This window comes from Lineus longissimus, chromosome 2 (genome assembly GCF_910592395.1).
Source record: "Lineus longissimus chromosome 2, tnLinLong1.2, whole genome shotgun sequence".
In the NCBI taxonomy this organism is placed as follows: domain Eukaryota; kingdom Metazoa; phylum Nemertea; class Pilidiophora; order Heteronemertea; family Lineidae; genus Lineus; species Lineus longissimus.
Window position 1 is genome coordinate 13,267,448 of NC_088309.1, and position 21,721 is coordinate 13,289,168.

The 21,721-nt window shown below is 40.4% G+C and overlaps 1 protein-coding gene across 2 annotated transcripts in view; it reads right to left on the reverse strand.

Moving 5' to 3' along the window:
• The window catches only part of LOC135482655 (developmentally-regulated GTP-binding protein 1), a 520,179-nt gene that overhangs the window by 332,156 nt on the left and 166,302 nt on the right, over positions 1–21,721 (reverse strand). For both annotated transcript variants that reach the window (XR_010446249.1, XM_064762906.1), the window contains exon 7: positions 12,998–13,110. Coding sequence is in view for 1 of the 2 variants with exons in the window: in XM_064762906.1 (XP_064618976.1) it covers positions 12,998–13,110 (113 nt within the window). In the remaining variant the exon portion in view is untranslated. The remainder of the gene's footprint in view (positions 1–12,997; positions 13,111–21,721) is intronic.

Here is a 21,721-nt window from a genome sequence, read left to right on the forward strand (position 1 = left end):
CTTTAGCGGTTAAAAAATGTGCCATTGTTACGTTACACTCAAAAGGCCAATTTTAGCCATTTGACATCTCTCTATCACCTTCAAAAGTAGGTCAAAACGGCATATCTGACATATGGGATCATGTGTACCAAGTTTCAAGTTCATAGCAAAAGTGGTTAAGAAATGATTTTTTACATTCGTTTTCAGCTGTTTTCAGCAGTTAAAATGGCCACTGCTGACAAACAAAAGCACCCCCGATGCTGATTTTCAAACACACACCCTCATCACATACTAAAACAACCACCAAAATTTTATCAACATCTGTTTTGAAATACCTGAATACTGGCCGTAACACGCAGACATGACAAAACATGCCCAACTGAAGCAGTTAAGAAATGTGCCATAGTTACACACTGAAATGGTCAATTTAGGTCATTTGACCTCTGTGACCTTCAAAATTAGGTCAAATCAAAAACCCGTATGATATGTGATGTATCCTAAATGTTTGCTATTGAAAGCTATTCACTGGAATGTATTGCTAATGATGGCATGAAAAGTTCCATAAAATTCTAACCACACAACCGATTTCAATAATTTTGGTACCAAAATGTTCCCCTTGATAAGCCTCAGGTGGCTCTTAACACCATGTCCATATATTTATAAGTTCCATAATGGGAATCGAACCTGGGCCACATAAGTGACTAATAGCGTAACCATTAGCCCATGAAGATTTCTTATCTGAGCATAGGCCAAGAGGCCCATTATGCATGAGCAATGAGTGGTTTGATCCAACTCAATATCCATGCACATGCTCTTGACTTCAATGAGTTGTCCTGATTGGGAAGGTTCAAAACTCTGTTGCTGTCATTTTTATTTTATCGGAAATATTAAAAGACAAGTCAAAGGTCGAGGATACTAGTGCTTATGTCATTATTTTCCTCTTGATAAGTTTCGTACAAGTGCGGCAATGTTAGGCTGAAGATAAGACAAAACTCAGTTAAGTTTGGAGCAAATAATATAACCTTTCAAATTTCTCTAGCTCGAGTCGTTATTCCTATTTTGCCCTTAGAGATGGCACTTGACTGGTCCTTCTCCCGGGTCGACACAAAGTTTTTGTCCACTCTAAGTAGAGTAAACAAGAGGCCTGGCGGCCTGAATAGCTACGCTGACGGAATTTAAGAGCAAGGAATGAGATGAATGACAAGAAAATGTAGCAAGTTGTATATGCGAGTACCAGAATGTAGGTTTATGGTAGATAGGGAGATGTGGACAGACTAGATGGAATCAAGCTTAGACAAATGGGGCCAAATTCATGAAGGGCTTTCAGCTTAAAACAGCGTTTAACTACTGAATAGACAGATTCAGGTCCTTCATGTAAATCTCCACAGAATATGAATAGGCCCTATAACTAATCAGGAAGAAGTTACACACGTCTAATGAATTTGGCCCCTAGGGTGGATGACAGTTGTGAAGGTTTTATTTCAACTGCAGTGAATGAAGTAGTTGGGGGTTCTTTTGTCACATCTGCTCTTCAATACCTTCAGTGCCTTTGCTCCAACTGTGTTTAAGCAGTAGCGCAAAACTGCTCTTTCAATACCTTTAGTTTGATACCATTAAAGCGACTGCCTTCCTCTAACGGTGTTCAAGTTGTTTAGTGAGTCATAAAAGTATATCAGGGTAAACCTACTCTTAAACACTTTTAGTTTGATATCAAACACGGATGACACCTTTCGCTGTAACCGTCTCCAAGTAGGTCAGTTGGTAATGAAAATGGGTTAGCACACACCTACTGTTCATTATCTTAAGTTCGATACCAAACACGGCTACTTTAGCTATAACAGTCTTAAAGCAGGGCAGAAGGTCATAAAAGTATAAATGTCAGTGCAAATCTCTCCTTAATTACCTTGAGTTTAGATTAGTTCTTGTGACACTGCCCTATTCCCTCCCATAAGGCTACAATGCAGTCTCTAGATTGTGACATGAGGCATGATGCCGTCTCTAGTATCACCCTCTCTACTCTCAGGCTACAATGCAGTATCTTACTTGAATGTGACATGAGGCATGATGCCGTCTCTTTCATCACCCGCTTCTCTTATATCAATCAGGCTACCACGAAGTCTTACTCGACTGTGACATCAGGCATGATAACGTCTTATACATCACGCTCTTCTCTTATATCGATCAGGCTACAATGTGGTCACTTACTTGATTGTGACATCACCCTCTTGTCTCATATCATTCAGGCGACAATGCAGTCTCTTACTTGATTGTGACATGAGGCATGATGACGTCTCTTACATCACCATACCCCTTGCCTGACCTCTTCTGAAAAGGTGCTCGACTTTCAGTTGCAAGTTGCGGGAAATTTTCATGCAAAAATAATTTGGTTTCCTGGTATCAAATGATCAGACGCAGTGCCGTCTTTACACTGGCAGATAAACTAAACATAAAGGACTCCAATTGCGCCGTGGATAATTTATTTTCTGATGCATTACCCTCTCTCTCGTCCCAGGGTCGAGAGCGACAGTAAAAGGGGTAGGAGTTTTAACTTGACCAAAGGTCGAGCATGACACTAGTATAAGGGTTAAAGGTTGCAAGTTCAAGAGTTTAGGTTTAAATGGTAACTAGTGTCAAATTTCACCATATAATGTTTTAGCTGTTTTTGACAAATGACTACGTCACTTTCTCATCAATCGGTAAGGTTTTCGAATCGAAATGCACATTTTCAAGATATTGATGGTTTTAATCCCGCCCGGACGGCTCGGTTCGGTGCCGTTGAAATAACGCTACGCCGACGACATTTTCGTTAATGACGTCACAACATGAACATTTTCGCGGTCGCGGTGGTTTACATTCCCGTGAAAAAAAAAATCTCATTCGTTTATTTACAACTGCCATTGACCACTGACATTCCATCCTGTCCTTACACAATATATACACGATAAGAACTGAAGATTATGGAGAAGAAGAAGAAAAGGGTTATCAGGTGGCGTTGCAACACCAGCAAAACTGAAGGTGTTGGGGTTTTCCGCTGGCCTGACCCTATCAAAGAACTAGGCCGTCACCATGAAGTTCGAGTCAACAGGTCACCAGCCGGTGGTTCATCTTCTCCCGATGCTCCGCCGGAACACAACTTCGAGAACCAACTCCAAATTCGTCTGCCGTTGGGGGTCTTCAAGCACCTTTGGAAAAAATCTCGAAGTAACGAAGTAAGGGAAGGGACGGTCCCTCCCCCCAAGTCCACAGTCCTAGTCATTTTATCATAAATTTCCTAAGTCCAACAAGGAAATTCCATCGCTGACGTCATAATAATGGTATTCCTAAAACAATTTTTAGACCTCATTTAATATTCATTAGATTTTCCTGAGCGTATGCGAACTACTGCGGATAAAGCTTCTTCCTAGAGCGAATAGGAAAATATTCGACGGTCTGACTTGTTCATATTGTGACGTCATGAGGTCACGTGACTTAGTGCTGGTTTTTCAAAACGTCTTTGGCAGTTGGCCAGTCTGACGCGATTAAAACATCGATTTTATAATAAATCTAATCAAAAATGGAAAATTTGAGCTTTACATTTGTGATCAACAATAAAAAACGGACGTATTTCCGCAAAGTTGTAAATCACATCATAGTATCACTTTAATAGGCAAGCTTTGTTTTTTAATATAATAATAAATAAAAATTCAGAGATGCCTATTCAATTTCAAGGCTTCTTTATTTAATCAACTTGTATAATACAGTAAAACAAGACCAAACGTGAAGGACAAATCAGCTAAGATACAGCGTCTTCTTTCCCGATCCTGTCAATCTCATGGCTGACTGGTTGATTGGTTTCGTGTCACCAGTTCCACAGCATGCACAGCAACACCACTTTGCCAGTGGAGACCACCGGAATGACTCTTAGATAGTAGACTGCATCATCCTGTAAACATGAGAAAAAAATCACTTTGTTACTTTGTAAAAAAACACCATCAAAATAAGATATTTATTATCAACATTCCCGATTATGTTACAAAAACAATGAGTAGTCTGTGCTGATACCGTGAAAACCGTGAGAGGATACACAACCGTGTATGGCTTACTGTTCATGTTGGTGATAAGGTAAAACATAAATGTACAAAAAAAGATCAAAACTTTTGTGAAAAACTAGTGAACTGGTGGAGGGGGGGGGGATAAAATAAAGTTAATAAATTTGAAAAAGTTTACCCTTATTTACTAACGTTCACCTTGGTAGAGTTTGGACACATGGCTTGCAATGCAAGCTTTACTTCCCTGCACATATGTTGCAGTGTATTGCATTTGTTCATGTACCGGTATCGGGTATGTAACTGTTATGTATGGTAAATAATGTAGGCCCAGTTCATGCAGCTCCTCACGGTTTTCGTATCAGGATAGACTGAGAGTGAGAACGGCAGTTTTATTGTTTGTTAAAAATACCTCGCAATTCCAGCAGACTACTTCGTCGCTATTATTTGTGTACTCTGACGAGTGTAACTGTCAAAGGTGTACGATATCATTGTTATTTTGACAAGAAGCATGAGAAAATGTCAACTTCTAGCGTTTGGGTTTGTTTTGATTACGTCGATGTTTATAAATACAAAGAGGCTATTCTTATAACAAAGTTTTGTCTGGATTTGAAAGTCATTCTCCTGTAGTTGTTATATCTATGTGTAATAGATAATTGTGAAGTATTACGATTATTTCATTCTGATGATTGAGAAGAATTTTTTTGCAACACCGTTTTGTGTATAAAATGTACTATGGCGTTCATGTGTGTTTTGATCTTCGACTTCGACTCAATGACTGAACAAATTTAACGAGACAGAAAGCCAAAAACGGTAACACTTCTTATGTAAACAAGCTACAGGAGTCATTCTATACTATGACTTTTCAAATAACAGTTGTCATGGCCAATTGTACCTTGCAAATCAAAAGAAAATACAGAGAAAACTCACCCTGGTTTTCTGTCAAAACGTCTACCGTACGTAGATGAACCGAGCGCTTGAATCTGGGTTTCTCTACGTGTCTTTTATCGGCAATATTAATAAGAATTAGACAAAATAACCCCACAAAACGACATGTTGACATTGAGAGTCAAAATATAGGGAAAGACCACTTTCTAACTGCTCGTTATGAAAAATTTAGATTGGAACTATGTTTTGAAGTGAACGTACACACTCTATATACATTCGCAAAATAGCCATCACTTTATCAGCCTCGGCTGCAATGCCTCAGGGCACTGCCTTATGTGTAGAGTGTTCAGTACATTACAGAGACAGGTAGGATCAAGGCCGTTTTGCGACTTTTGACCAGACGACAATTTCCAACTTAACCCTTTCGCTGCGGATGTACGCATTTTTGGGACCAAAAAAAATTTCCGATCTGTGCGGATGTACGCAGAACTGTGACTTGGGAGAGACCTGAATCAGACGATGTTTTCAATAGCAAATTAGTACAGGAACTTGTCGCTAGGTGTCCTGCCATGTTGTTTACCGCTAGAACTTCCGATTTCTAGGTGAAAACTTCGGTGTTTTTATTCAAAGTTTAGGCGATATTTTGAGTCCAAAGTTTTGTAAACAAATTTAAATGCCCAAGTCACGTGTTCGACGAATTGCAGAATCAATAATTGATGAAATAGTGAATTCGAGGCGTTAGAAGACGAGTCTGATTAGTGATTATGATTCTGAACATAATGCCGATGTACACAGCGTGCATAGGGATTGAAAGTGTGCATGATTCAGGGTCCGAGGGGGATGATAGTGATAGCCTGGGTCAAGATGAAAAATGGTGTTTTTCTCCTCGTTGATTAATACTAATTAGCGTTATTTAGTTAATTAACATAATTTCAGGTGATTGACAAATGCATAATTTGAAAGTCCATGCTGTCCCTAACAATCTTTTCCAATAGTCCTAAGCTCTATCTCTTCTCCTTCAGGCTGTATATTGGCCTCAAAGTTACCTATGTTAAAATTGGCTTTTACAGTATTTTGGGGGCAGCAAGGAATCAATATTGAAATAATTTTGAGCGGCGCAGCGAAAGGGTTAAAATCTGCCAATTACTGCCAATTACGGGGCGCTTAGTTTTTCTGCTGTGAATAGCTATAATCTTATCGAAACAAAGAGTTCAAAATATTGGTATCCTGGCACATTTTCTGGCCCAGCTACAGCAAATTCGGATGAAAATGCAACTATTTTGCTGGAATTTCTTTCGGCCAGCTCCAGTTCAAACCATAAGCTACGGTGCAAAGCCAGCGTAGCGAACAGACGTAGTTCATTACCGCCCTATGCATATTTTCCATGGTACAGGCAAGCTCCGCTGGAAGCCAGCGTAGCTAAAAAATAGTAGGCCTACTAGTAATTATCATAGCAAAAGAATATGTCATGAGTTTATTTGGGTCAATTTTCCCCCTTTGTAATGTGAGTTTCACACCTCCCAATGTTATCATTCAGGGTGGTAACTCAACTGCCTGGGCCAAGATACCGCATAGGGAGCGTCCATTAAGTACGTACGCAAGAAAATGCCAATTTTGAGACCCCCCTCCCCCCTGTATGCACCTTGTACGCATTGCCTCATACCCCCCCCCCTCCCCCTGCACGGGTACGCCTATAGAACCTTGAATTCCCGAGCAGACGAACAGACATAGTACCTGATTTTGCTACATTGTGGCGCCACAATCGGATTGGCAAGTCAACTGCGCAATTTTTCTCCGAAAATTGCTAAAACATTGTAGTCAGGTAACATACGAACACAGAAGCGTATGAGTTCACACATCTTGTGAAGAACAAGTATGATTGTCCAAATAAGAATAAGATGAAACGGCCAGGGGCCATTGTGCTCACCGTAAGTATTTTTAGTAGACAGTTACAGAAAGTGCTACAGTATGACAATGGTGAATACATTTTTAACTTTGACCTCAGTGACCCTGACAGGTAGGTCAAATAACAAACCAGGGTGATATGTGATGTAGACACATCCACCTGACCATAACAATTTCATCACTCGTTACACTACAGCAATCGGCAAAAAACGATTTCCAAGATGGCCGCCTAATTAAATCTATGGCACCAAATAAATAAAAAAATGAAGAAAATGTAAGATAGAACTCAGAAAAGAAAAAAGGAAAAGATGAAAAATAAAAATATTTTTGGCTGTCCTTGACCGGGGTTTGAACTCACGACCTTTGGATTGCCACAATACGAGGAAAAACCCACAAAACATGCAATTTCGGCCATATTTGAATTCCGATCTGGCTGAAACTTGGCATACAAATAGTGGCTTCTTAGATGCATCATTGCACAAAATTAAAACTCTTTACATTGAACAACGACAAAACGTACCAAGAACAGTAAAGTTTTCAACTTTGACCTCTGTGAACTTAAAAGGTGGGTCAAATCAAAAACCTGTAAGATATGTGATGTATCCTTGCTAGGAGTACCTACCATAAAACTTTTATCAAAAACAAATCAGTAATAAGCGAGAAATCACACTTTTTGAGTTTTGAGTTTGGGCCCCCTGGTGGCCAAGTCAATAATCAGACCGAACCAAAATTCAGTGTAAAAGGTCAACTGACCTAGGGGGTCATTTGTTCAAAGTTTCAAGTTCATTTCTGTTGCGGTTGAGAAACGTGCCATAGTTACACTCAAACGGCAAATTTACGCCATTTGACCTCTCCAACCTTAAAAAGTAGGTCAAATCCGAAAAATCGTGCAACATCTGAGGTAACCTTGCTAGGGGTCCCTGCCATAAAAATTTCATCAAAAACAATTTGCTAATAAACAAACTATTGCACTTCTTACTTTTTCTGTTTTGGCCCCCTGGTGGCAAAGTCAAGAATCAGATCAGGTTGAAATTCAGCACCAGAGGTTATCTGATATAGGGGGTTATATGTACTAAGTTTCAAGCTCATAGCTTTGGTGGTTGAGAAACGTGCCATAGTTACACTCAAACGGCCAATTCACGCCATTTGACCTCTGCGACCTTGAAAAGTAGATCAAATTAAAAACCCGTATGATATATGATGTATCCTTGCTATGAGTACCTACCACAAAAGTTTTATCGAAAACAAGTCACTAATAAGCGAGATATCACACTTTTTAGATATCCACATTTGGCCCCCTGGTGGCCAAGTAGAGAATCAGATCGGACAGAAATTTAGTGTCACGGGTCATCTGACCTAGGGGGTCATGTGTACAAAGTTTTAAGTTCATAGGCCTAGCGGTTAAAAAACGTGCCACTGTTTTTGAACTAGGATACGACGGACAACGACGACGACGACGACGACGACGACGGACGACGACGGACGACGGACACTGCGGTGTTGTATAGACTCCCCTACGGTGAGCCAAAAAGGAGATGATTATTATGATAATATTTATTTTTTATTGTTCAAAAAATGGTTCTTGGGTTGCGTACGTACGCAAGACCATTTCCCCCCCCCCCTCCCCCCCTGTACACATAGTGTACGGATTTCATAGACCCCCCTCCCCCCCCTCAGTGCGTACGTACTTAATGGATGCTCCCATATGCCAATTAGGATAAGCTCCATATGCCATTCTAAACAAAAAGACAGGTGTCAATAAGTGTTCCATAGAACTAGACCACTCATTGAATACATTGATCATATGTAAATGAGCACATTTTTCCGTTCAGGTTAAGGTGTTATATACCGTTTTTAATAATAATATATGTACATGCAATATAATGCTCAATGAACTTCTTGGTCATGTTGGTCATGACATGCGGACATGTCAAAAACTCATTACTTCAAAATGGGGACATCATTATCGTTCCTATGACATCAGGTTCGGTAACGGTAGGCCTTATCATGGTATACCTGGTCTAATGATCAATGTCCCACCTCTTATACCTAAACATCGAAATGTTTCAAGATAAACAAGCCAAATAAGCGATCCAAACATAAAATTAGGAAATTAATTACAATCGAAATCAACTGGTATCTCCCAAGTCTATACATTATATAGCTTGCATTACCGGCAGGTTATTTATACAATATTCAAGCATCCCCCGGACATTGCTCGGAAAGTTGAATGTCCGTACCAAGACCATTAGGTTTGCCAAATGAAAATTATCTATCGAAATCAGAAAACAGAACAGGCTCAGGATAATATAAGCGAAAATCAAAAATCTAAATTATTCATTAAATATTCTATTGATGCTTTATTTTTGAAACTTTTCAATGTTCAGATACAAACTAGTGTATTATGAAATATCCCTTGTAACGGGGTCTACCATTATCCGACGAAGGCAAATCAAGGGGTGATATGAATAAAGACTAGCAAATGCTTTTACTCCGGTTTTGTACAGGAAGGCCTAGTGTAAATGTACATGGAGATTTAGATAAAAGCATTTGCTAGTCTTTATTCATATCACCCAATGTCTCCACTCCCTGCAGCTGCGGAGAGCCATCTCAATTGCGTGGGAATGAACCAAGAAGCATGACAAGGCCTGAATAAAATTAGAAAACGACCTTGAATATTGTACCACTTGAATCTTAAATCACTTCTGTTCATATTGTGATCAACAATATTTGAACAGAGAATGTTTTATTTGACCAGCCTGACCACTCCAAAAGTGCTGTTGGTTCTTTCTTTATAAAACCAGTAAACTTCTGCGATTGCCATAGGATGGACACATTTGCTACAGGTTTTAAAATGTCTGTGCAGGGCGCGTAGTCAATAATAAGGTAATCAAAATTTTGAAGTTAGGGCTTGATACATTCAGGATAATTCTTTTTTGGTTAAAAGGTCGGAGTATTTTGATAATGGCTCACCAATACCTGGGTCCTGTGTACAAAGTTTCAAGTTCATAGCTCTAGCGGTTAAGACACGTGCCACTGTTTTTAAAACAGGATAGAACCAACGACGACGACCGCAACATACGACGGATGTCGATGGACACAGCGATGTTGTATAAACTCCCCCATAGTGAGCCAAAAAGAAGGAAAGTTGAATTTCACACATCCTGTCATTAATTGACAGCTGTCTCCTGACGTCATGATCAACAGTGATAGCTGATTGGCTCAAAGCAGCAGACTGCTCAGTTTCAGAGGCAAGTGGGAAGATCAAAAGCGCCGCGATCGAGAACGTTTTGACAAGGATAAATAGCCCAAGATGATTTATAGCGGCGAGTCCATTGATGTGTTCCCAAGATGTTGATATCTGATACGACTGACTCCTAAACAATGAAGGCCAAAATATCCCTGTGTTCTGAATTCAATAAATGTTTGCCCCGCCCCCGGCATCACATCATTGGTGATGACGCAGCCCGTCATCTTTTTTCCCGGTTCGTGTTGGTTCGTATCATCGTCACCTCGGTCAATGATCATCGGTTAGTACTCTTAATGACTTAGGTCTGTTACGTAATTTATTTTGATTCGGGAAATGCAAAACCTAGGTCATTGCAGCAATAGATTTGAGGTATGAACCGCGCAATACACGAGGCGACTATCGGTTTCTCGCCGATTCCTTATCGGTGTATAGCTGCCAAAACCGATACATACTTCTGGACCTTGCGGTAGAAGAACCTAACATAAAAGTTTTATCTTAATGAGTCACTCATTAGAGAGAAATATCACACTTTTTAGGTTTCCACTTCTGGCCCCCTGGTGGCCAAGTCAAGAATTAGATCGGACTGAAATTGATTGTCAGAGGACACTTGACCTGGGGGGTCCTATGTAAAAGGTTTCAAGTTCAGAGCTCTAGCGGTTAAGAAATGTGCCACTGTTTTTGAAACAGGATACAGACGCCAAGACCACGGACAGAGCGGTGTTGTATAAATTCCCCTACTATGAGCCAAAAATTTAACGAGACAACTGTATGTTGAAGTTAGATAGAGATTCTATCAAACCCTCAATCAGGGAGTAAATAAAATGCCCACCCTTCATTCCGGTTTAATCATGTGTATTTATCGAACATTATTTCTGCTGTGTTTTCATGTGGGTTTTTTTGTGTTATTCCCTTTACCTACCCTTCTTTCCATTGTATTTTTGTGTCATCTCTCCAACGTTTCAAGTATGGTTAGCTAGCGTTTGTTTAATTTCAAAATGTTATGTCAGCCTATTTTCTTGCATTTGTCATCAATACATTTGTAGTACATGTACGTTATAGAGGAGTCTTTCATGCACGAATAACTTAAGTTTTGTCGACATTTGCGATTTGTGAGTGTTCAACACGTGGCTATTGATGACCACTCTCGCTTGGCATACATACCAAGTGGCCTGCATGACTTACGAATTCACAGTGACATTTTTTACTATAGTGTTAATTATTTTCATGATTTCAAATTAGATGAAATGGCCAGGGCCATTGTGCTCACCTCATGTGGAGGAAAGATGGATAAAGAGCATGGTATTGTGTCATGTAGTGTTAGGTTTGATGTAGGTCCAAGCAATTACAATTTCCCCAAAATGGCCAATTTACAGTACATTCGACCTCTGTGACCTTGAAAAGTAGGTCAAATCAAAGAAGACCCGGGTGACACATTGAATGGTTGTTAGAATCAGATGTACCTATGATATAAAATTGGTGCCAATCGGGCAAGTCATTACTAGGAATAATAGCATTTTGAAGAATTTCGGATTTGGCCCCCTCCCTGGAGGCCAAACGGCAAATCAGATCGCACCAAACTTCGGTACCTGAGATCACCTGACCAAGGGGTACATGTGTACTTAATTTGTGATCAATAGTCATTGCAGTTAAGAAACGTGCCATAGTTACGGCCTGACGGCGAATTTACGCCATTTGACCTCTGTGACCTTGACAAGAAGGTCAAATTAAAAACCTGTGTGACATATACTGTATGGTGGTTAGATGTACCCATGATATCAAATTGGTGGCAATCAGGCAAGAAGTTAAGGAATAATCACATTTTTAAGGTTTTTGGATTTTGCCCCCTGTTGGTCAAGTGGTAAATCATATTGGACCAAACTTCGGTCCCTGAGATCACCTGACTAAGGGGTAAATGTGTACCAAATTTGGTATCAATAGTCATTGCAGTTTAGAAACGTGCCATCGTTACATCCTAACGGCCAATTTACACCATTTGACCTCTGTGACCTTGAAAAGGAGGTCAAATCAAAAACCCGGAGGATATATGATGCACCTTTGCTAGAAGTACCTACCATATTTTTTTCAAAATTTCCCGACTACTATTAAGGGAGATATTGCATATTTTCACTTTTAACGTTTGGCCCCCTGGTGGCCAAACCATGAAACGAATTGGACCGAAACTTGGTCTCCAAGGTGTCATTACATAAGGGTACATGTGTACCAAGTTTCAACTCAATAGCTCTAACTGTTACGAAACGTGCCCTGCTAACGGACGACGGACGACGACGACGACGGACGACGGACGCCACGGTATGGGATAAGCTCACCTCTGCTAAGAGGTGAGCTAAAAATGTTTAAAATGTCAGTAACAATGACAATGATGTCCCATGACACTTTTTTTGTTCAAGAAACTTGCCATTGCCGATCGTTTGTCCATCTTGGGGCTGACCCAGCGCACAGCAACATGTAAGAGAATGGCAGCCCACCAGTACTGAGACTATAGCAAATCAACGAACGATTCGAGGAACCTGTGACCGGAGACTCAATGGCAACGAAGCGAGCGGGAAACTAGTCGATAATGTATGCGTAAGGCAACCGGAAGGGCCACCAAAATCACTGTAGTGGTAATGGGTAGAACTACAATGCAGCAGTAGCAACCACGTGTGATATCGCGGCCGCCCGCAAATATGATAAAGTTTGAGTGACTAACGATCGTTCCTTAGTGCATTTGGTGTGGAAGTGGATCTTTTTGATAGACTTTGATAAATTTTCGCACAACACTATTACTCTCTTGCCTAATCATGGCAATCCAAATTGAATTTGCATAATTTTTAGCCAGACATTGTTTTACATTCGCCACTCATGTGCGGCATTCGCAAGTGGCGAAAATGCAAACGGGCGCTCCAACCCTGTTAATACACATCAAAAGTAGGCAAATGAAAATACTTACATTCGAACCAAAGCTAGATAGTCCCACATTTTTTCTAATAAATCATCAAAGTTCCATTTGTGATGAGCAGATATAGGAACGCAGTGGGGAACTTTATAAATGATATCCAGCTCCTGCAAAATAAAAAATACCAAATTTAGTCATGATCTTAACTGTGTTAACTTCACTCTGCACGTGTTTTGGTCATTTTGTGCCATGCATAAGGGGGTCATTCTAATATCGGATTGAAGTCATTGATATTTGCACACGTGGCTATACTGCATATTGACTATTGACTCATGGATGTAATAAGGAAACCTTAGAGAAAACAAGAGGCCCAAGGACCTGGCGCTCATCTGGATGACCTAATAACACAGGACTGAGGGTATAAAGTAGTAAATATCGGCTTTATACTACTGTTTGAAGGTCAAGAGAACACGTTATACCACTAAAATTTCCAATGCAGAGCTGCCAGCTGGATGAAATATGACTGAACTAATCATCCATGTTATGTAAATAATACAGGAGGCAACGGAAGATATCCCTAGTTCAGTATGTTGTATCAGTAGCTTTACAGAGAAGAAGTGTCAGAGAGGATGTGACTTCTCCATGGACAACTGTAGTATGTCCAGGCTGGGTTGTACAGCACAACCGAGGATACAAAATGCTGTCTTTAATTGAGAGGTATCCTGATAACAGAGGTCAAAATCAATAGAATTGACCAGTTTTGGACTAACACCACTGTCTTTTTTTTGATAAGGTAGAGATTACAGGAGTCAAATTGACCTGTCCTGCAGGTGATTTGAATTTACAAAGGGTGGTTTTTCATGACATTGTGCTCTACTGACTACTGCGTATCCCAAGTGAGTCAATCGGGAACCCATCTACTTTTTATTAAGACCAGCGATGACGTCATTTCTGGTGATTCCCTACATTGTCCAATGAGCTCTTTTTAAAGTGTGCCATTTGGCATGCATTAGCATGCGATGTATTTTATCAGCGCCGCCAATTGCCGGACAGAATGCCGTAGCTCCGTCAATTTTGAATCAATTTTTGTGGGAGTAACATTATTGTGTTGCTTGGAATGTCTACTTTTTACTCATGTTAGAATCATAGTGCTAAAAACTAAAATGCAAACAGAATCATGCGATTCACTGCACATACTGTGGGAATTCTCCAATTCAAAATAATTCGCGAACAGAGCGTGCACTACTAATATCATTTACACAGAATTGTGGCCAAATTTTCAAGAACTAATTTCTGAAAGTAGTCCCTAAAGACCTTATGACTACCCACTGATAGGAACTAGTGATAATATCGCCTACTTGACTTCTTTTTAGCAGAAAATTGGTTACCATGTTGCAAAATCAATCTTCCATCTTTAGACTCATGACAGCCAGACCCTGTTAGCCAAAGTTGAGCGAAATAGGTGGAATTCCTCTCAGCTGGATGTTTATAATAGGTCAGATAAGCTGATTGATTGCACTCTGTGGCCTTCCTCCTAGACATCTGCTATTGCACCACAGACACCACCTGCTGTGTTAGGTTTACCTGTCTTACTGGGTTCATTACCCTTGGTGCAATATGGGTATGTGGATTAGTGGATTAGATCGAATGCACTCAATGTGTTGCTGACATGGCTGAATGGGGTGCTGGTGTAGACCTTTAAAATGTCCTAGGATAAACTTTCCGGAAAAAAGGATTATATTATGCGCTGGAGATATTGACGGTCATGGCCTCTATAGAACCATATGCCATAAATAGGCCCGGACACTTTTTCCAGGAGGGACACTTTCTACTTTTACACCGCCTTCATAAAAGAATCGTTCTTCAAATCATTTTTACAACAAGCAGACGACAATCCATTGTTTTTATGTGTTAGCACTGGGAGAATGTCAATAGTGGCTTTTGAAAATTATCTTGCATTCCTGAGTCCATCGGTAACCTATTTACAGGTGTAAAATGGCATTAAGCAGGTTACTTCTGAAAGCAATAATTAATCTTGACCTGCTTGACGGGCTGCTTATGATGTCATTCTAAACCATCAGGCCGGTAATAATGGGAATGGACCACTGATTTCGATTTGTGGGTTATTATTATGTTAGCGTATTTTATAACTTTTTCACAATTTATTTTGTCCGACTTTTAACAAATTTTCCCTACTAATTCATAAGACTGTCAATATTATGAGGTCTGCTTATCGATGTTTACGAAACAACTTTTCACCAATTTTATCAGCTAACATTGCGTAGGCCGAGTCCAGCATGTGAATGTCCACTTATGGCATTACTCCCTGTTATCACAGACTTGGCATTGGCATGTCGTGTAACTTTTGAATAATAATCAAAGATCAATCAAATCTCACTGCCACAACCATTAATTAAATACTATGTGTCCGACCCAAACAGACTCTAGGAACCGGTCAACATTTCATTAAAAACGGCACGTTCCGGATTGATGAGACCATCTACATGTTCTAAACGTTATTAGGTCTGCGTATGTTCCCTTCCCAACTTTCCAAAAGTGGAGGAGGTTGATTGGTCATTGAAGCCAAGTTTTCAGGATGTCGCCATGGTGTCAGCATTCAGTGAATCAGTGAAATGTAAGCAGTCAACTCGTAAGCCTTTAACCAATCCAAGCCTGCAAATTAGGCGGTGATGGCTAAACGGGTGCGATATTGTCAGGGTGGGTATTAGGCCCACTAGTTCAGACAGTGAACACACCCAAGCTAGGGAAAACTTCAGCCCAAGGTTAAAGCTAGTAACTCACACAACGTAGTGAGTGTAATGGTTACGTATGTATAAAGTGTAAACAAAAATTCATATATCCATCATGTCCATCGAATCTGAAAAAACTTGTGCAGACCCATGACAATTCTGGTTCCGGTACAGTTTGTCGCATTCCATACGGGCCGCGCGTTGGCCGATCCTGCATTCACGACGCACCGCCCCCACAGTTACCACGTCGGACGTGATTCCCATTGTTTCCTTCCTCGTGACGCAATTATTTCATGACGTCATGAGCCATTGACCATTCACACAAGTAGATTTATTCACACCGGCTCCACTGAAGTGCGGGTGTGGGACGTCATGTATTTAAAAATCGTCTGCTAGGACATACAGGACAAAGTCGGCGGAGACAGTTGTGACATTTCATTGCAGACAAAGCAAACGTCCTCTTCTTCTCGATTTACGTACTTTACTTCAAAAAGTCAGTTTTAACACTACTAATTTTAATCCAGATCCAGTCATGTGATTTCTAGTAACTGCCAAACTCGACCCAGTGCCGGAACTGTGAAGTAATGATGTAGGTCACGTGGTCAGAGTGCAGGAGTTCCCGTTCCGCCTGGCCATCCGATTTAGCATCTACCGTTCCGGAACGACATCAGCGCCTCTAGTGTCAAAATCGTAAATTTGCCATTCTTGATTTTGGCGCCAAACGAATCCAAAAAAACACGTTAAAACAATTAAGAATATATCAGCTACAAAAATTCGTTATTAACTAACTGGTGAAGAACCATACACAAATATCTAGGCTAGCAGGTGGAAAATTCAATTATTATTTCACCACAAAGAGCTGCTTCTGTCCGCAGATATGAGACAGCTACCAGGGCGGGGACTATTTCTTTATGGGGCCTTATTGTTCAGCGTCTCCAAGGAATTCTATTTTTAGAGTCTAATGGGGGGGGGGGCCTTCCCCCCCAATGTACTGACTAAAACCTGTCACTTTCAGAGAACGGGGGAGGGGATTTGGGGGACTCATCCCCAAATGTACTGGCTAAATATGTCAGAAGGAAGAGGGTTTGGGGGTCTCCCCTATGTCAAACAGTTGTGTGAGTTCACTGGAGCTTGCTCTTTACATATTAATAGGCCCCTAATAAATGAGTAATAATAGGTTAGATAAGCTGGCCACGAGTGATCCAGGGAACCCCGCCACCCGCCAAATGGAGATTAGGGGTCCTCTGATTCCATGTGGTCCTCCGCCCACTACCTCACTTTTTTATTATATATCGTCGCTCCTCTCCTAGGAGTGGGGGTGGTCAAATTCGGATGGATGACAGTGAGTCCAGGGTAATCTAGTTGTACCCCATTCTGTCCCACCGCTTTGCACACGATCGCTCTTCGCAGGGCGGAACAATATTGTTTAACGCCTTCAAGGCCCCTACGTCATTATTGTTTACAGGCCTAACTTAAAAAGCAAGTCACATGTTTAAACCAGCCTGATTAAAAAAACTGTGAAAAAAAAGAAATGTTTTTTTCACATAGGCCTACTATAAACAAACAGTCCGAAAAAGAAGTTACATCCTGCACCAATGCAGACACACAGGGGGTTAAACAAGAATTAACACCATCTTTTGATCAACTACAATATTGCAATATAGAAACAAGCATCCGACAGGACCGATCAGGTCTTCATCTGAAGCATTGCCATTAGGCCTACATTGAGTACACTCTGATTTTGTTAGATGATGTGCCACTTACAGGCAGGAGTAACGATAACAAATTCCGTAACACCTGCTGTAGTAGATCAGCCAGACATGCCATAGGAGATTAGGCTAGATTGCGCTAATCTCTGATCACGCCTGATTACCCTAATAACAACATCATCGGGCAATTCAAAGAGAAACTCCAACCTCACGGCCTCAATGCATTTGCCTTTGCAACGTGAGGTTCGCTTTTTGACCTTCGCTAACGGGATCTGGCTGTAATGCTGGTCACAGTGGGTATGCTGAAATAATGCCTGGTTCCTTGGCCAATTCCATGCGGAGAATACAACTGCGCAACTATACGTCATAGCCCGGGCTTTCGAATCGTCAAAAATTCAATTAAATGTGCCTGTAGCGCCAACTGGCGGTGAAAACAAAACTAATTCCATAACAAGTAAAAATGAAAAATTCTCAAAAAATATTCGGCCAGATGTGAAAACAATATTTCCTCTGTGGACCGAGGTATAAAGGAATGAAGTTTAAACTTCCCGATGTCCTCATTTGCTTAATGTTGGTCGGATCGCCCTGATTTTTGGTTTCTGATTTCATCTTGGGTTACCCCTAAGTCAAATCAAAAACTGTAGGATATGTGATGTATCCTTGCAAGGAGTACCTACCATAAATGTCTTTGAAAACAAGTCTCTTATTAGTAAGATATTGCACTTTTTACCTTTTTTTATCTTTGGCCCCCTGGTGGCCAAGTCAAGAATCAGATCAGACCGAAATTCGGTGTCAGCATTGATATGAGGTAGGGAGTCATGTGTACCAAGTCCATAGCTTTAGCAGTTAAGTGCCATAGTAACAATCAAATGGCCAATTCACACCATTTGACCTCTGTGACCTTGAAAATTAGGTCAAATCAAAAATCCGTACGATATATTACTTGATATATTCCTCATAGAAGGCACAATTCCTAGCAAACTACCTACTCATTCATAGGACTCACTGCTCTGCCATTTTTGGCTCACCTTGTGAGCCTATGCGATGACAAGGTGCCGGTCCAGGTCACAGAGGTCTGGACTGAAAACTTGGTACACTTGTACCCTTGGGCCCTGGGGTGATTAACAAAAAAAATTTCGTTCCAAAGGTATTATTGGTTTGGCCACCAGCGGGCGTAATGCAAAAAACATAAAACATGCAATAGCACACATGATTTTCGTCGGATTTTCATGAATTTTTTGGTACTCCTAGCAAGAATACATCACATTTCTGTTGGGTTTTTGATTTAACCTACTCTTCAAGGTCACAAACAGCTCAGGTCAAAGTTCGCTAAACCATTGTCATGTTTCAAAATTTCTTTCATCAGAACGAAAAACACTGCAGGATTTTTTACCTTCCGAATTTTAACGACCCCAAGACTCAAGTGACTCCTGCCGGAATGCATGTGACCACTCAAACTGATGACGTCATATAATCTATCTTTTTCGTCACTCACACACATTTTCGTTGGCGATTTTGCTCTGCATCATGGCAGCAAATTGAGCACGCGAATTGAACAATATGTTCAATTGCAGCAGTTTTGAGGATCTCTTGAGAGATCTACGGTGGAACGTCATCCAGATCTCCGGATGGTGTTCGTGATCGTCTTTTGTAGTCACGTGATCACAGGCAGGAGTCACGTGATGGCTGGCAGGAGTCACGTGATCGCTGGCAGGAGTCATGTGATTACTGGCAGAAGTCAAGTAAATTCTGCTGAATTTTTTCCTCCTGCCCACAAAAACGTCCTGCCCGGAAAAACAATTCTGACGCATTTTGCATTCTTGGAAAAAAAATGTTGCAGAATGATTTTTTGGGCAGAACGATTTTTTGGGCAGAATATAGAATTTTTAATTCTGTGAAGTAAATTTCGAATTCAGTCTGCTGTAAAAAGGGTTTTGAACAATATTTTCTGAATTTCTGATTGCAAAACGGCTTCCTGCATTGTAAAATAATGTCCTGAACAAATTCCGCTTTGGCATGCCATACGTAGGACTCATGTGACATAACATCGACTCAGATCGTTGATGATCTAGCCTCTCCCTTAAACAAAGTCCTATTGTTCTGAAATGAATGATTGGATTGCAACCAAATTTGATATGATTATAGCTATGTACTCTCTACAACATCCCTGATTTTCAGTATATGACAAATATGGCCGCCTTCTTAGGTATTCAATGAAGTCATGTTACTCCTAAACTGTTGAAAAGATGTCAACCAATCTACATGTGACATGTACATTTGATAATAACCCTGAATCTCATCAACAGTATGGCCGCAAGGTGGCCATCTTGAAAATAAAATAAAATCTTATTATGCCTAAAGCGAGAGTTTTTTCATACCTTGCTTCGCAAATCGGCCACTTAGGAAACTGACCAAAAAAAGTAACATTTTTTCAGGCTTCTTAGCAACCCCCGTAGAAATGCATGAAAAAGGGGGAAAAATTTTTTTTTCTTTCTTTCTTTCCCGCCCTCCGCCTGATTTTTAAGATGTTTGGGGAGTTCTCATTTCGTGCTACATCAAACATGCACATGAAGAGTTGAATACATGTACTGACCATTGTTTCTAGGATAATATCTTCCATTTCTTGTAGAATTTCGGTGGCTTACCCACTCTCATCTCTCATAATGAATAGCAGACAAATGGTTAATGCTTGTAGTACAGCGGAACCTCCCTTAATGGACACCTCTCTATCAAGGACAACCTCTCCATTAAGGACACTACTTTTGGTCCCAAATTGGTTGTTTCCATTCATTTCGACCTGTCTAATCAGGACACCTCTCTATAGAGGACAGCACTTGTCAGTCCCTAGGGTATCCTTAATAGAGAGGTTCTACTCTAGTTGATATTGATATTGCTAATAACTGGTAGTAGGGTTTTGCTCATTTACTTGCCTTATGTGCACTAGATTTTGCCAGAGTCTTTCAAATAAAGAGTCAAGAAATGGAAGATATTAACCAAGAAGGGAACGTATGGCTTCAACATCAAAGCCACAGCCCGTTTCGGAAGACGCGCGTTGGGCCTGAGCTCTCTTGGGTCATGTGGTACACCCAACCAAATTCCGCACAACTGGTCTTTGAACAATTCTTTGATCCGCTGAACATGGCCATTACAAACAACTCGTTTTAAAGCAAACGCCTGCTTCAAAGTCACTGATCTCTATAAAACTATTTAGATATAATATCAAAGATAACATTAATATAAAAATGTTTTGTTTTGATATGTTTCGCATTTTTCCTTTTGACAGTTTTGAGGAGAAGTGGTGGCACTGGTATGAAAATAATTTTCGAAAAGTGTTCTTCTACTCCACATCATCATCTTTATTTGTAGTTAGCAGTCCAGTATGTTGTCAGTGCTTAATTGAACATATAAGGGTATCATATGGCTCCATGTGTTGTGATCTAATGGGATATTCATATCTTATTTATTTTGACCGACTACAACTAGTTTTATAGCAGGTTTAATTTCGCGTTTGCGGTAAAAAAAAAGATTAAAAACATGAAAAAAATTGCAAAACATCCCTTTTTTTGTGTTTAGATGTTCACATGTTTAGAAATCACATTTATTGCTTTCAGAGAGCCAAGGAAGCGATTTCTAAACAAATCCCACTGTCTTCAGCACGCTACAAATGCGCCACTTTAGCCCATGCTAAGCAACTCACCATGGTTTAGTGTAACATATGAATATGTATAAGGTTCACTGGCAGCAGCCTATAGTAACACCCTGTGCCATCCATACCAGGTGCCGTTACGTAACATTTGCCAGGTGAACAAGACGATAAATCTATAGTCAGATCGGCCTTGGCTCTCGTCAAAGCAACACATGTTCATGGAATAAAAGATAGTGATTTACTGGAATATATCGTTGTACTGTTGATACTTTTGCTAGTCTAACCTGGAGGAACCCAAACGCCATATACAACACGGCGACCATTGGCAGGAATTCTTCCCAGGAATATGTACTAGCCAGCAACAGTACCATAATGGAATACAAGTTCATAATATACTAACGTTAATGGAACAGCATTTAGGAAAACCTGTTCACAAACGAGGCCCGTTCGAAATACTGATTCAGGCCGCCTGATGCTTTGTTGCAAAACTGCTCAAAGAACGGACGAAGAAAAAGTGATGAAACATTAATATCAGTTGTGAACTACGGCACTAAAGTAGGTCAAGAACATTACGATTCGGATTATATTCACGACATTTAGTTGTGATCGTGTTCGTTTCCACCTTTAGCAGTTTAGAGTGCTAATTACTCTAAGTTTTATCAGGACATTGTAA